This window comes from Lissotriton helveticus, chromosome 7, assembly GCF_964261635.1.
Source record: "Lissotriton helveticus chromosome 7, aLisHel1.1, whole genome shotgun sequence".
NCBI classification, from domain to species: Eukaryota; Metazoa; Chordata; class Amphibia; order Caudata; family Salamandridae; genus Lissotriton; species Lissotriton helveticus.
This window is the reverse complement of record NC_136068.1, coordinates 1,781,912,762-1,781,927,539: the sequence shown is the minus strand read 5'-3', so window position 1 is coordinate 1,781,927,539 and position 14,778 is coordinate 1,781,912,762. Positions and strand designations below refer to the sequence as shown.

Genomic DNA, 14,778 nt, shown 5'->3' with positions numbered 1-14,778 from the left:
GGTTGGAGGACATGTTTGACTCTTGTTCGAAGATAACGATCATTAATGCCAAAGAATTTGAAAGGGTGGCCAAAGGGAAACTCAAATTGAGCAAAATGGATGTAAGGCTGGGGGGCTATGGGGGTCAACTCATCAACATGAAAGGTTATTTCTGGGGCACTATAGTCTACAAGGACAGATTGACGGTCTCTAAGATCTATGTATCCTTGGAGGGAGACAACATACTGGGGTGGCAGGCCCAAAAAGAACTAGGTGTATACCTCAACCCCAACAAAACCCCACAGACTTTGGTGCAAGAGGTAGGTGAGACTTGGGGAAGCATTGAAGAAGAGTTTAAGGAAGTGTTCAGTGGGGAACTAGGGTGCCTAAAAAACTACTCCCACAGAATAAAATTGAAGGAGCATACAATGCCAGTAGTAGCAAGAGTAAGAAATCTCCCCAAAGCAGTCCAGGAGGCAGTCAGAGCAGAATTAGGGAAACTGTGCAAACTAGGGGTCATAGAACCTGTGGAGGCAACCGAATGGCTGGCACCGATCGTCGCAGCAAGGAAGAAAGATGGTTCAGTCCGTTTATGCATCGATCTCAGGGCACTGAACAAAGAGGTCGTGGTCGACAAGTTCCCGCTGCCCAAAATCACGCAAATGTTGAGTATGCTGGAAGGAGCGAAAATATTCTCGACATTAGATTTGACCTCGGCCTATTTCTAAATCAAGCTTCATGAAGATTCGCAGAAACTCACGGCGTTCGTCACACCAATGGGAGCTTACAAGTTCAAGAGAATGCCGTTCGGTCTAGTCTCGGCCGCAGCGGTATTCCAAAGAATTATGGGCAATATTCTTAGAGACATTCCTGGTGTTGTGTGCTATCAAGACGACGTGCTGGTCTTTGGCTCGAACAACGGGCAACACGACACAAGATTGAGACAGATGCTGGCGAGATACAGAGAACAAGGCCTCACGGTGAAGAGAGAAAAGTGCAGGATTGGCTGTAAAGAGTTAGACTTCTTGGGTCACAAGGTAACACCGGGTGGAATTCGCCCCAAAGCAGAACTCCAGAACATCATTATCAGTTTGGTGCCGCCGAAGAACAAAGAGGAAATAAAATCATTTATGGGAACGCTGGAGTTCTACAGCAAGTTCATACAGAATTTCACTGGCAGGACCTATGGCATACACCAATTGCTCAAGAAGGACGTGGTGTTCAATTGGGATAAAGAGTGCAAAAAGGAATTCGAAGACGTGGGAAAGGCACTGGCTGATGCGGCAAGCCTCAAAGCATTCATACCCAACAGGAAGACGGTGGTGACAACAGTTGCAAGTTCAAAAGGACTTGGGCAGTTCTTGCACAAGTGGGAGAGAGTGGTGAGGAAACCATAGCCTTCACATCGAGATCCCTTCGGAAGTCCGAGGTCAACTACTCGGTGATAGAGAAGGAGGCCTTGGCGGTACACCGGGCTATGAACAAGTTCTGGGACTTCATCTGGGGAACAAAGTTCAACCTGAGAACTGACCACAAGCCTCTGGTCGAAGTATTCAACAAATAAGTGCTCAATGCGATCTCTAGCAGAATCGGGCGTTGGGTTGTAAACCTCCAGGAGTGTACGTTCGGCCTTGAATACATGCCTGGGACAAGGAATCTCACGGCATACTGCCTCTCACGCCTTGTGGAAGAAACGAAGGAAGATGAGGCAGGCGAGGAGAGCGGAGAAGATAAGGATGAGACATAAGAGGTAAAAGTTTGTGTAATTACCCAAGGGGCCATTGGAGAAGAAAGTTGGAAAGAGGCCCTTAGAGCTGATGACGAGTTGAGGGAGGTGTGCGAGAGAGTAAAAGAGCATTGGAAGCACAAAGACAAACATGACGAGACTCTACGCACGTGCTGGATGATCAGGAATGAACTGTCCGTCATGGACGAATTTCTGTTCCGTGGCACAAGATTGATCCCGCCCAAGACCTTGAGGGACTATCTTGTAGATTTGGCCCATGAAGGACATCTGGGTATCAGCAAGACGAAACAGAGGATGCGGGAAGACTACTGGTGGCCCAGCATGGACAAGGTGATTGAGAAAAAAGTAAGAGACTGCGTACCATGCACTATCAGTGACAAGGTTTTACAACAGCATACGCTCCCCCATGCAAGGTAGACCACCCCCATCGAGGCCTTGGGATGAAGTGGCGTTGGACATAATAGGTCCACTGACGGGTGAAAATCGCACTCCTTACATCTTCGTGCTCGTGGATTTATATTCTAGATGGCCAGAAGTGAAGATAGTATCTGAGATCACCACCAAAGTGGTCATTGAGTTCTTGCAAGAACTATTCCTCAGGGAAGGTCTACCCAGGAGTCTGTTGACGGATAATGGGGTACAATTATGCTCAAAAGAAATGAGGGACGTTCTCGAGAATAATGGGATCGAATACAAACGCTGCGCATTGTACCACCCTGAGACCAACGGAATGGTTGAGCGGTTCAGCAAAACTCTCAAGGAGAGCATCCAGCTAGCAAGAACAAATGGACTAAATTGGAAGGAAGAGATAGGGAAACGTCTAGAAGCCTACCGCCTGACCCCTCATCAGACAACTGGGGTAACTCCTTTTGAACTACTCCGGGCAAGAAGGCCCAACACGAAGCTTTCACCGGGATGGATGGGGTGGCACAAAGGGTGGACGGGACACTATAGGGAGTCGCAAAGGTTGGACAGGGAGCACAAAGCCATGATAGACAAGAAAGACAGGTTTGACAAACCACACTCCGTGAAAGACGTAGTAAAGATCAGAGCACCAACAGGCAGAGCGAGTTGGTCTGAGTTTACCAAACCCACAAAAATTGTCAAACTGTTTAAAAATGCTGTAAAAACTCAGGAGTGGAAGATCTGGAATGTGGGAAGAGTTGTAAGATACCACTCTCCTCCAGAGACCAGAGATAATGAGGCCAGGAGGGAAGACAATCCCCAGATGTGGGGCGACCTGCCCGTGAGGAAGCGTCTTGGGGAATCCCACGCTCTCCGCAGAACTAGCCAAAGGGTGGTTGGTCGCCCAAAACACCTGGAGCAATATGTTACCATGTAGAGTGCGACCATTGTTCTCATTTTCCTCACATGTGTTGTTTTCTTGATTTGTGCAGGGAAGGGGGATGTGTGGTATCTTCCACTGTAGGGGAAAGGTTAACTAAGCCACGACACCTCTGCCCCTACGATCGCCTTGGAACGCGCCGAGGTGACATCACTTAGAATGTCACGGCTGAGAGCGTTCTAAGGCGAGCGCCCGCAGAAGCTGGCGGCTGGCATGCTGTGAGTGAGTCAGCTGTGGCTGGGGTTTGTTATGTACTACCTGTGAAGTTGCCTTAATAAAGCTGTTTGAGTATCCATGACTTCGGCGTCTTCTTATGCCATTCTAGATGCTACATCAACCTAATGGATTGTCCTCATATCCTCTAATCCTCCCGTATTTTATTTGCTCCCAAGATAGAGTTGCATCTTAACCTTATAAACCTTTGTTGCTTCATTCCATTTAAAAGAGGCAGCTCTGTTGTTGCTCATGCCTTTTATTAGTTGTTGTCACTGCATTCTAGAACTGTTTTGCTTATGATGTAAGTGCGGCTGCTTGTGACTGCATTATAAGATTAATGCATAATGTTAGCCGCCGTGTCTTTAATGAAATCCAGCTTCTCTGGTCATGTTAATAGGAGAATTGCAATTATGTGCCATGGGATTGTGAGGAAATTCTTTGACTGGCCTACTGTTTCTGAAGAGAAACATCTTAATGCAGGCTCAATATGGTTTCCAGAAGGGAAAGTGATAAGGGGCTTTATAAAGAAGTTGGGGTCCAGCCCCGTGGACACGGTTAAAACTGTCTATCTAGCCAAAACAAAGGCGGCAGTACCCTACGGGACTGGAGTCTGGGGGATGGCTCATATTGAGAAATTGCAGAGAATGGAAAACCCCTATTTTAAGTCTAGGGTCTCATTATCACCTACAGCATCCAATTTTATCGTACACCTTGAATTAGGACTCCCTTAACTGTCCGACTGCATCAGGCTGGCACCGATACTACTGTGGCTCTCCATCTGGTGGAGGTCGACGGTTAATTTAACTCAACGTATTATTGGTGATTGCCTCAGGTTGGAGGGTCGCAGAGGGATCGGTTGGCTCAGTTATGTAGAAGCCGAGCTAAGAGCCATCGGGCAGGAGGAGCTGTTAAAAGACCCAGCTTCTTGCGGGATCATCTCTAAACAGAAACTGACCAATCTATACATGCAGAGGGCTTATTTTATTCGCAGGGGGAGGATTTGTCAACAACAGGTTCTTAGCACCTTTGTCCTTGTTCCGCCTAGACCTACGGGGGACCATCACTATTTCTATCTCTCACGTATCACTATGGCTCAACACAGATTTATCTTGATGGATTTTGGTCTCAACTTTATCCCACTGATGCTCAGGTTCCCAGAGAGGAAGTTCAAGCATGCTGACCTCATCTTGTGTCCGTGTGACAATGTCTCACCCCAAACTGATCTACACTTGGTATTGTTTTGTAAATTTTACCACAAAGAAAGAGAAATGTTATATTTAGCCTGTCTCCTTTCTGTCCATGGGATTCCACTGTGACTCACATGATGTCACCACTAGAATGTTTGGTGACATCATGGAGTGTTGGGGGCTTGCCCTGATCACGACTGGCAGTTGGCACCAGGCAGGCTGAGTGACATACTGCTACTGGCATGTTGAGAACAGTGATCTCTTCTTCTTTGGTAACCTCGGGTGAGAGACCGCTTACCGAAGCACGAGACTTTCTCTTTCATTATTTTGCTGGTCATTGTAATGTTTATCTCGTTATCCATGTGGGTTCAGTGAGTGGTCAGTGGTGAATCAGTAGTGATTATTGTCCTATTGCAGTTTATTTTGGGGTGGTGTGTGCCTTGTGTAATTTATTTTAGGGTGGTGAGTGGAGATGGTGGTGTGTTTTTGGGATGTTGAGTGCCCCGTGCAGTTTATTTTATATTTGGTGAGTGGCAAGTGAGTGGTGAGTGCCTGTGTAGTTAATTTTAGGTGTGGTGAGCGGCATGTGAATGGTGAGTGCAGCCGTACTATTGTGTATTTGTGGGGTAGTGTGTTTTAGGGGTGGTGAGTGCCTCGTATGGTTTGTTATAGCTGGTAATGTTCCAGTTTGAATTCAGAGTGATACCCTGTTACATGTTTATTTTTGAGATGGAAGCTATATGCTACAATTGTTTTAAGTTTACAGGCTGAGGTGCACTTTGTTGCATCCTCGGTTGTGGGACTATATGTGTCCCAGTTATGGAGTTACGGTTCACAGGGCGTTGTGTGCCCTGTTGCGGAGTAAAGAGTACTCCAATTTTTTTTTTGGGCTCATGGGGTGATGAGTGCCCTGGTACGGAACAAAGTGTACTCCAATTTTAGTTTTAGGGGTGGTGAGTTCCCTATTACATATTTGGTGGCGGAGCAATATGTACTCCAAGGTGTGGTTCACGGGGTGAGGTGTACCCCGTTACGGAGCAAACTGGGCTCCATTTTGTCACAAAATCAATTTGTGTTTGATTGTGTTTCCCAAGGAATGGGGATGAGACTAGTTGTGTTTGGGATTTGTTAGTAATTACCTTTGGCACTTGTTACTAATTACCTGAGGGTGTGAGGTAGTGTGAATGTTATCTTAATGCTCTATCTTTAGAATGCATTGTGTACTTTGATATCGATATGTACACTGAAGTTAATGTTATTAATTTTAATTTCACCTTTTCTGATTTCCCTAAAGAAAGGAGATGTGTTATATTTATCCTTTCTGTCCATGGGATTCCACTGTGACTCACATGATGTCACCACTAGAATGTTTGGTGACATCATGGAGTGTTGGGGGCTTGCCCTGGTCACGGCTGGCAGTTGGCACCAGGCAGGCTGAGTGACAAGGAGGTCACTCCTGGTGGGTCTTCACTATGTCTTCTGTGTTTCCATCTTAATGACTTGACCTGAAATCCAGCCTGAATAAAGACAACCTGATAATAGACCCGGCTCCAAGGACTTCTATTTACAACAAGAAACATTTATTTTACCCATCTTAAGACTTCAACATTTTAAACAATGCAGGGTGGCCCTGTACTTTCTGAAGTCTTTACCTAATTTGTATGTTTTTTCTCAGTAGTATCTTTTCTGTGGGCTTGTATGAGAAAAAGAAAGTCGATGGTCATGCTAACTTGAATTACTGTAAAAGTTACCTAAAATGTTATGATTGTAAATTGTGTTACGGTCTTTTTAACGGTTTAATCCAATGCATTTGTGCTTTTATAATTTTTTTTAATAGATCGAATAAAGATTTTAAATGAAAAAAATGACTGGCTTACTGTTTCTGAAAGAGATGTAATTGGACAGGGAGTGGTGATGTTACAAGTGAGCCAACCTGACACCATTTACAAACACAGGCTCCTGGTGTTCCTGGATGTTGGTTGGGGTTTGAGTATCGGTACTTTACCTCCTATCCAAGCCATCCACAGCCAGCTCTATTACATCAGAAAAGCTTCTAGAGTAACTCCTATAAATCAGATAGACTGACATCTGTTCAGTTGGAGGAATATTTGGGACATTACGCTTTAAGTGACCATGTGCCTCACAACAATAACACCTATCTCCATTGAGCTGAGGTGCCTCCTTCCTACCTCCACCATTCACATTTTTGAGAAAATTAAAAAAGTGAACTATTGTTTTTATTCTTGACATTTCGGCCTTTTGCCACATTTTCTTGTCACCAATGTTGCTTCTTCTGGATTCCTTGTTCAAAACTCACTTGTTAGAATGTGCTGTAAAGAATGTAATGCCACTGCTCTGTGAATCAATCATGACAAAGTTTTTCTGAGAATACATAGCATATTTGATTTATACACAACAGAGTAGGTCATCCATGGAAGATTGTCAGATTCTTTCCCTTCACATACCACCCAAACATAAAAAAACTCAATCAATATTTTTCTTCCAATTCACATTCAGCATTTTAGCACCTTTAACTTGTTTTAACACTGATTAGAACATTGGAAAGTTGGGCGCTCTATTAAAAACAATGGAGTGCTCTGGGCTTCTCACAGCTGGTAGGATCCCTGAGCATCAACATTCTAATGTTTAACAAAGGCCTAAAGTTGTTTTGACCCCCCTCGGATCCATGAGGCCTTTGTTTTACAAATTAGAACATTTGGCCCTCTAGAGGCGGACTGTTTTAATAGCTTTAGAGCCCTCCGTAATGGGCTCTACTGGCCTGATCCTTCTTTAAGGCTCTTGCTTTTGGCTCAGGCCGTTAACGCCGAAGCAGGCCTGTAAGGTGCTACAGTGGAAGTTGGAATCTCATACTGTCTCAATTCTAGGGCATTAGCAAGCTCCATCTCTTGTTTCTTCCTCTTTCTGCTTAATGTCTTCCTATCTGCCCCTTTCATTCTTTTTTATTAGAAAGCTTTTGTTTATTGATTTAAAACTCTATATCTTGCTCACCCTCTTTGAACCTCCACCTTTCCCTTTATCTTTCAAAGGGTACAGCCCTATCTATGACAAGTAGTCATGCGGGATTAAGTATGTACCCAGTGGGGGAACCCATGGGCCCAGGTATAGAAAGGGTGGAGGGTCAGAATCTGACAAGACTATACCTACTGTAGTTTCTGTGCCTGTGATGATGATATTGTCACTATTAAATGTTTTGAAATTTTTACTGATATTAACATGTTACACGCAAATGTACTAGGTGTGTACTTTTCACGTTCAGACTGACCACAGCAAATGTAGACCTCATTTTAAAATATTTAGTGCAGTGTCTGCCTGCCATCTTTTTCCATTTTGTGTATATTTCTTTATATTAGGAGAAAGTGAAGCAGCAATCTCATATGGTGTCATTTTCGTTTTCTGTTCCTATGTGAAAAGTTGTGTTTACACATTTTCAACACACTAACGTGCATGTGTAGAGTACTTCTTGAACCAAGCATATCTCATTAAGTTACAGATAACCGTTAGTCCAAAGTATGTTTAGAGTTGGACTATTGTACAGTAGCCTGTGAAAATAATAACAATTTGTTATCTTCATGTCCCCTAAAGTGATTGACCCTTCGTGTGGCAATCATGGGTAGGTGTATCAAGTGTTAGAATTGTGTGATTTAAACTAATGCAATGTAGACAGAGATGCAGGTGCATACCACAGATGCCCTTTCATTTGCCTTTAACGCTGAACCCTTTTCACTTACATTCTAGCAGAACCTTTCCATGACTTAGCAAGGTAGGGTGGTCTCTTTATGGTAGAACTGACCTTGCTTAATTTGCCTTTGAGACGTAAAATAGTGTTTATATTTGAAAGGCAACAACCTAGGCAACTAATGTCTAGAACACATTAATGGTGAATTAAATAAACAATTGGCTGAGGCTGACTGTAAGACTTGAGTATTTTTATTCGGCAATTACACAATTAATAAATCATTACTATAACACAATCGTAAAAGTTAAAATTTCATACAAGATTATAAAACAAGAACAAATAAAGACACAAGTTAAAAATATGTTTGTCAATGGTAAATCAGTGGCGAAAAATGGGTCTCTACGCGCGTTTCGGCGGCCAGCGCCTTCTTCCTGGAGTAGCCACACAATTTCTATAAAGTGAAAATACACATAGATTATATATATAAAATTACATATTGACACAATTTATACAGTTGAAAAGGTTTTTAACATCTAGAATTTTAATTTTTACAGCCAGTCAGTCCAGTTTCTGGTTTTACAGATTTATAAAACAACAGTGATTTCCATTGTTCATTTTTATTCCTGTCATTTCCTTACATGTTCTGTCTTAGTCCAAAAAGACACCTGTCTTAAGTTGGAGATTTAAACGTAGGGTATGGGACAACATGATAGAAAATGGCACGTTGCGTGGATGTAGGATATAAAAAGATATTTTTAAGAGTATCCTAGTTCAGTAATTTGAATAGCATTCATTGATGCTTCAGACAATTCATAGCTTCCCAATAAATGAGAGAGGAGATGAGCGAAAGGTCTTTTGAGGGCTTACTGTGAAGCTGTATTGATAAGGAAACAAATATATGACAAAGAAAGTATCTTAACTTACTTTTATATAGAACAAGAAAATAAAGATTTTTGATTCCCTTGCTATGGTGGTGTTTTCTTTTATATTAGTATTTATGTCTGTGGTACTTACTATAAAAATCAATTATTGAACACTGGTCAAGACGGTTTTCTATTTCTTATGTAACTCTTTTTGGATCCAGTGTTACAGGAGCTTGGGTAGAAAATCATACCTGTTATTGGTTTTTTATTGGTTACTTTCTTTGTCATATATTTGTTTCCTTATCAATACAGCTTCACAGTAAGCCCTCAAAAGACCTTTCGCTTATCTCCTCTCTCATTTATTGGGAAGCTATGAATTGTCTGAAGCATCAATGAATGCTATTCAAATTACTGAACTAGGATACTCTTAAAAATATCTTTTTATATCCTACATCCACGCAACGTGCCATTTTCTATCATGTTGTCCCATACCCTACGTTTAAATCTCCAACTTAAGACAGGTGTCTTTTTGGACTAAGACAGAACATGTAAGGAAATGACAGGAATAAAAATGAACAATGGAAATCACTGTTGTTTTATAAATCTGTAAAACCAGAAACTGGACTGACTGGCTGTAAAAATTAAAATTCTAGATGTTAAAAACCTTTTCAACTGTATAAATTGTGTCAATATGTAATTTTATATATATAATCTATGTGTATTTTCACTTTATAGAAATTGTGTGGCTACTCCAGGAAGAAGGCGCTGGCCGCCGAAACGCGCGTAGAGACGTATTTTTCGCCACTGATTTACCATTGACAAACATATTTTTAACTTGTGTCTTTATTTGTTCTTGTTTTATAATCTTGTATGAAATTTTAACTTTTACGATGGTGTTATAGTAATGATTTATTAATTGTGTAATTGCCGAATAAAAATACTCAAGTCTTACAGTCAGCCTCAGCCAATTGTTTATTTAATTCACCATTAATGTGTTCTAGACATTAGTTGCCTAGGTTGTTGCCTTTCAAATGTATTAATTTCCCTGACCTAGGAACTATAAGATCCATATACTCAGGGGGTCCTTGTTAAATACACGTCAGTAAAATAGTGTTTATTCATGATGATTTGCTTTAAGTATATTGACTAACTCATTTATGTATTGATTCAAAACAAATTTGGTGTTTTCAGTTTAAAACTTTGCTAACCTTTTGATAAACCTTTATGGTTTTAAAACTTAACCACTCCCTGTCTTACTTGTGTAGCCAAATGTGTTCACATTATTGACTTGTATTGATGTTTGGTGCCAGCCTCAGTCGGAACTAAATTTTCATCGGAGAGTGCTTTCTGAACCTGAATTTGTACGAGGATTTTCAAGGGTTAAAGTGCTCTATCACTGGTCACATTGTGGGCATCCTGCACCTCAAAAACTCAGTCACAATAAATCTGCCTTATGCAGCCCTGCATATGTCAGCAGCATTCTGTACAGGATTATTGCAGCTGATTACTTGTCATTTAATTGGTGCATGTGCAGTTCTTCTTTGACAGTCCGATTAAGATTTGACAAATAACTGCAAATTCATCCAATAATGATGCATTGAACTCCCTGCTGGATTCTACGGTGATGGTAGGCAGATTACTTTCCTTGGGCTTCCAAAAAGCAGCGATCTTAGATCTAAAAGTATGTGTTGGTAATGCGACGATGGTGAATTTATAAGTGCAAATTTTACAAATTGAAGTCACCTTTACACTTTTCTAAATCTTTTTTAATTTTCACGAGCCTGTTTACATTTTGGATGGCCAGATCAGGAATGTTCCTTACCATAAATTTCATGATGGTTACATTTGTCTGAGTCACAGCAATTTCGTGTGATCTGCAAGGAAATGCCAGCGCCCGTGATCACAACTTCCTTTCCACAGGTGGCCAGTTTGGCGGGCTTCAAGCAACCCTTGAATGCAGTTAAAACAACTTTGGGCCCTACGTAAAAAAGAACACATTTTCTTGTTAAAAGAAAAGGGAATTGCTGCAAAAAGTGGCCTAATATCTAACACCTACACAAACACAGGCACTCTGGGTATAGCCCTTCAGTATTTTAAGAACTACATTCTATCAGTTCAATGAACTCGTTGGACTTATCACAGCAGCACAATTTGCTTCTGGCATAGCAAGAATGTTCTCAAAATGTTCCAAAAGTTAAAATGATGTCATAATAAGTGGAAGAGGAAACAACTGATTGATGTGCAATAAAAACAATTGGCTATACAATTCAATTAAAATATTGAGCTAGTAGTGTGTGGGTGAGTAACACACACTTCTCACCCCCAACACATTTGTAGCAAATTCAAGAGTCTTAGCTGGTCTCCTGCTGCACTGTTCAACTACTTATTCCAGCAATTTGTAAATGGTCTTTCTAACCTAATTTCCAGAATATCTTCTCAGCTATGCTCATTAAACCAAGTTCTAATGCATTTAGGTTTAATTGCTAATATCGGACAAGTCCATCGATAAGTTTGAGTTGAGTGTCTCAACAATATCCCAGTGTTATCCCAATAAGGCCCCAAATTTGTATCTTCTATAAATTTTACATCAAAAGAGTGCAAAATCTCGTATTTGTTATCCCGAAAAAATGTGAAATTTAAGAAAATTGTGAAAAAATGGCATGTAATGTACAATGTTATCTCGAGTGAACACTAAACATATGAGTATTCCTTACATTCAAAAGTCGCCGACAAGGGGAATGGATCATATTGGAAATTTTTTTTATGGCACGTTTTCTGTCAGAATCTGTCTCCCAAGACCTTTTAGGCTTGAATAGCTTCCACACCATAAAATGTAATAAATTACCTAATGGTGTCTCCTTTAACATTTCTCAAAGTATGCAAAATGGAAAATTACCTAAATTACACCCGCTTTCCATAAAATTAGCATGGTCTTACTTTTCACACATTGTGCTGAACTGCGGCCGGAGCAAATGAGGAAAGTGTACCATATTGAAATGAATGTCCTGCCTCCAAAGCAGATGTACACTTCCGCTGCCCTGGGGGCTGTGCATTCAATTGAAATACTGACCAGCAGTTTGAAACCTGCTCCTCGTTTCACAGTGCAGGCAGAAACCCACATGCACATTTAAGGGAGATTAGAGATCCCCTTGCCAATGGGTGCAGTGAGTGACTGTACCCGCATTCAGGGTAATGTCTTAGGAGGTCCATGGGACCTTGTTTCTCCCCCCGAGGCTGCCGTTGGAAGGCACACTGAAAGTGTGCTACCTATTTGTGGCACACCTTCAGTACACCTCTCTGCCCACGTCAGTAATACAGCACGGGCACAGAGGCAAAGTGATTCCCTCATTTACATGGAGCCATGCCTCTATGCAAATGTAGAAATGCCCTCTCATGATAGCACTGGAGAAACTTGTGCACCAGCGCTATCTGTATTGCAGAAGGGGACATACAAGCATATGTGGCTTCTTTTGTAGTACCAGTGTGCCCGGGGAGCTCAAAGTGGGCGCACATGCCTTCTGCGCCCCATGTGCACAATGCATGTAAATGGCCTAGGTCAGCAATGAAGGCACAATTAATCCATTCATCCATGGACACATACCTACTGTTTTATTCCGCAAGCCATTGATGCAGTGAGTGACTCCTTGGGGGCACTGGTCAAAACTGCCAGAGCAACTGTTGTTGTTGATGCTTAAGCAATGCTCACAAATGAGGGAACTCCCTGAAAAGAAAATAATGTTTATATTGTTAGATTTTGTGTGTTGTTACATTTTTCATTGTGGAACTATTTTGCTACTGGGCCCAGGATGTTTGTCAGAAACTTATATTTATGATGTGTGTTGGCTCTGAAAACATTTTCTAAGGTTCTACTGGTTCTACTGTACATATTGCAGAAAATATATTAGTATTCAATTAAACTGCACCTACATTTCTCTTTTTTAGAATATTCTCCAATCTGGGGACTGTGTACATTAAATGATGCTGAGCCACAGGCTGGTGTGTCATATTATATATTATATGCACCTAAGAATTGGCATGAGAAGGAAATTGCTAAAAAGAAACAAGCACTGGCAGTGCTAATAAGTCTAGCTTATAACTGAAAGTTCCTCTTCTGTCACTGATGTATTTTAGCAACTCACCATGGAAGTCATCATGAATGCACTCTGCCACTCATTCCTGGGCTTTTAGATAAATTCATCCACCCAATGGGTCATTCTTGCATTTAGCAGATTATCCAACCAAAATAAAACATACTGGCAAATTCCCACTTGCACAATAAATATAAAGAGCACACATAGATAAATGAATACAAGCCACCTCCTAAACTTGGTGAGTAAAGGCAAATACAATATTGCATAGGAAGAGGCGGTCACCTTTCAATGGTATTGTACATAGTGTACAACTGTTTTACATTCAAGATAGATGCCACATTAAGTAGCAATGTGTTGGCCACCTTGGAGCAGTAAAAGCAATGACAAAGTATGCACAATAAAATCTTAAAATGCTAAAGCCATATTAAGCCAAATAGGCCGACATAACACTTCAAAATATGTTGACCATATTGGAACTAGAAAACAATGACACATATAGACAAAACAATTTCAAGATGGGCAACCAGTTTAGAAATAATGACAACAGCGGATGCAGCAAATTACATTTTGGGGTAAGCGAGCAGCTGGTAGAAGTGTGTGAGAGCTGCAGGATGGTCATGAAAAAGAATCAAAGAAATGAAAGCTGACCTATGAAATGAAAACATGGGAAACTAATGGATTGGTCACCAGCCCAGACAAAGAAGTGCCCTCGTTTTCAGATAGATGTGCACATCTGATTGGGACAAATTCTGTTACCCACAGCCAATTGCAGAAATGGACAAGATGAGTGCCCCATGCACTATGCTGTCATGGGGAGAAGCAGAATAAGAAAGACTCTTGAACAGATAGAAAAGGCCTGGCCCAACGGTCCTTTATGTATTTAGGTAAGGAGATTTACAGACACCACCCGACATAAGAAGGCCTAATAAGAATTACTACAATGCCAGTCCTCTACACAAAGTGTTGTCCAAGGTATCTGTGAGATTCCATGTAACAAAATATCAGTCTGCTGTCTTCAATACAGTGGCATAACAATCCACTCATAAAGGCCTATTGGATTTAATAAATGTATTTCACAATAAGTAGGCCAGGCCTACTCCCTTTGTAATGTTTAATAATAAACATATCAGACCTGTGGCAACTGAAATAGCGTTTCTCAATGAACGAATCAAGATAATAACCTTCATTATTGAGTTATCGCCATAACAAACTGAGGCCACCATAAGCCGGCAACCATCATCAACAGTTGAAGAATAACAAATATATGCAAACTTAGACTTAGCAAAGCAATAGACAACACTAGTGAAATCGGCCTAACAAGGATTATCCCATAGCAAGTCTTCAACTACAAGTGTTTATACAAAGCGATAACCAAACTGAACCCCTTGATCACGATTTACATCTGTGATATTCCTAGTAATAAAATATCTGTCTACAACCTTTAACTAAGTGTAGTGACTATATGATCATACTTAAAGGCCCGTTGGCATTAACCAACACTTTTCACAATAAATTAGTCAGCCTTACTGCCTTTGTCATACTTTTTCATAATAAGCATATCAGAAGCAGATGGATGGATTGCTTATTTGCAGGAAATGTTGTAGCGACACTGTTCTGCCCACTCAAGGTGCTTCCGGCACTGATACAGCCGTG

At 41.2% G+C, this 14,778-nt stretch overlaps 1 protein-coding gene across 1 annotated transcript in view; it reads right to left on the bottom strand.

The window, feature by feature from the left end:
* LOC144767712 (phospholipase A2 inhibitor and Ly6/PLAUR domain-containing protein-like) overlaps positions 1-14,778 on the bottom strand; it is a 102,983-nt gene that overhangs the window by 21,595 nt on the left and 66,610 nt on the right. Inside the window, exons 2-3 of the mRNA XM_078651102.1 lie at positions 12,636-12,755; positions 10,857-11,012 (exon numbers count right to left, since the gene is read on the bottom strand). Coding sequence (XP_078507228.1) covers positions 10,857-11,012; positions 12,636-12,755 — 276 coding nt within the window. The remainder of the gene's footprint in view (positions 1-10,856; positions 11,013-12,635; positions 12,756-14,778) is intronic.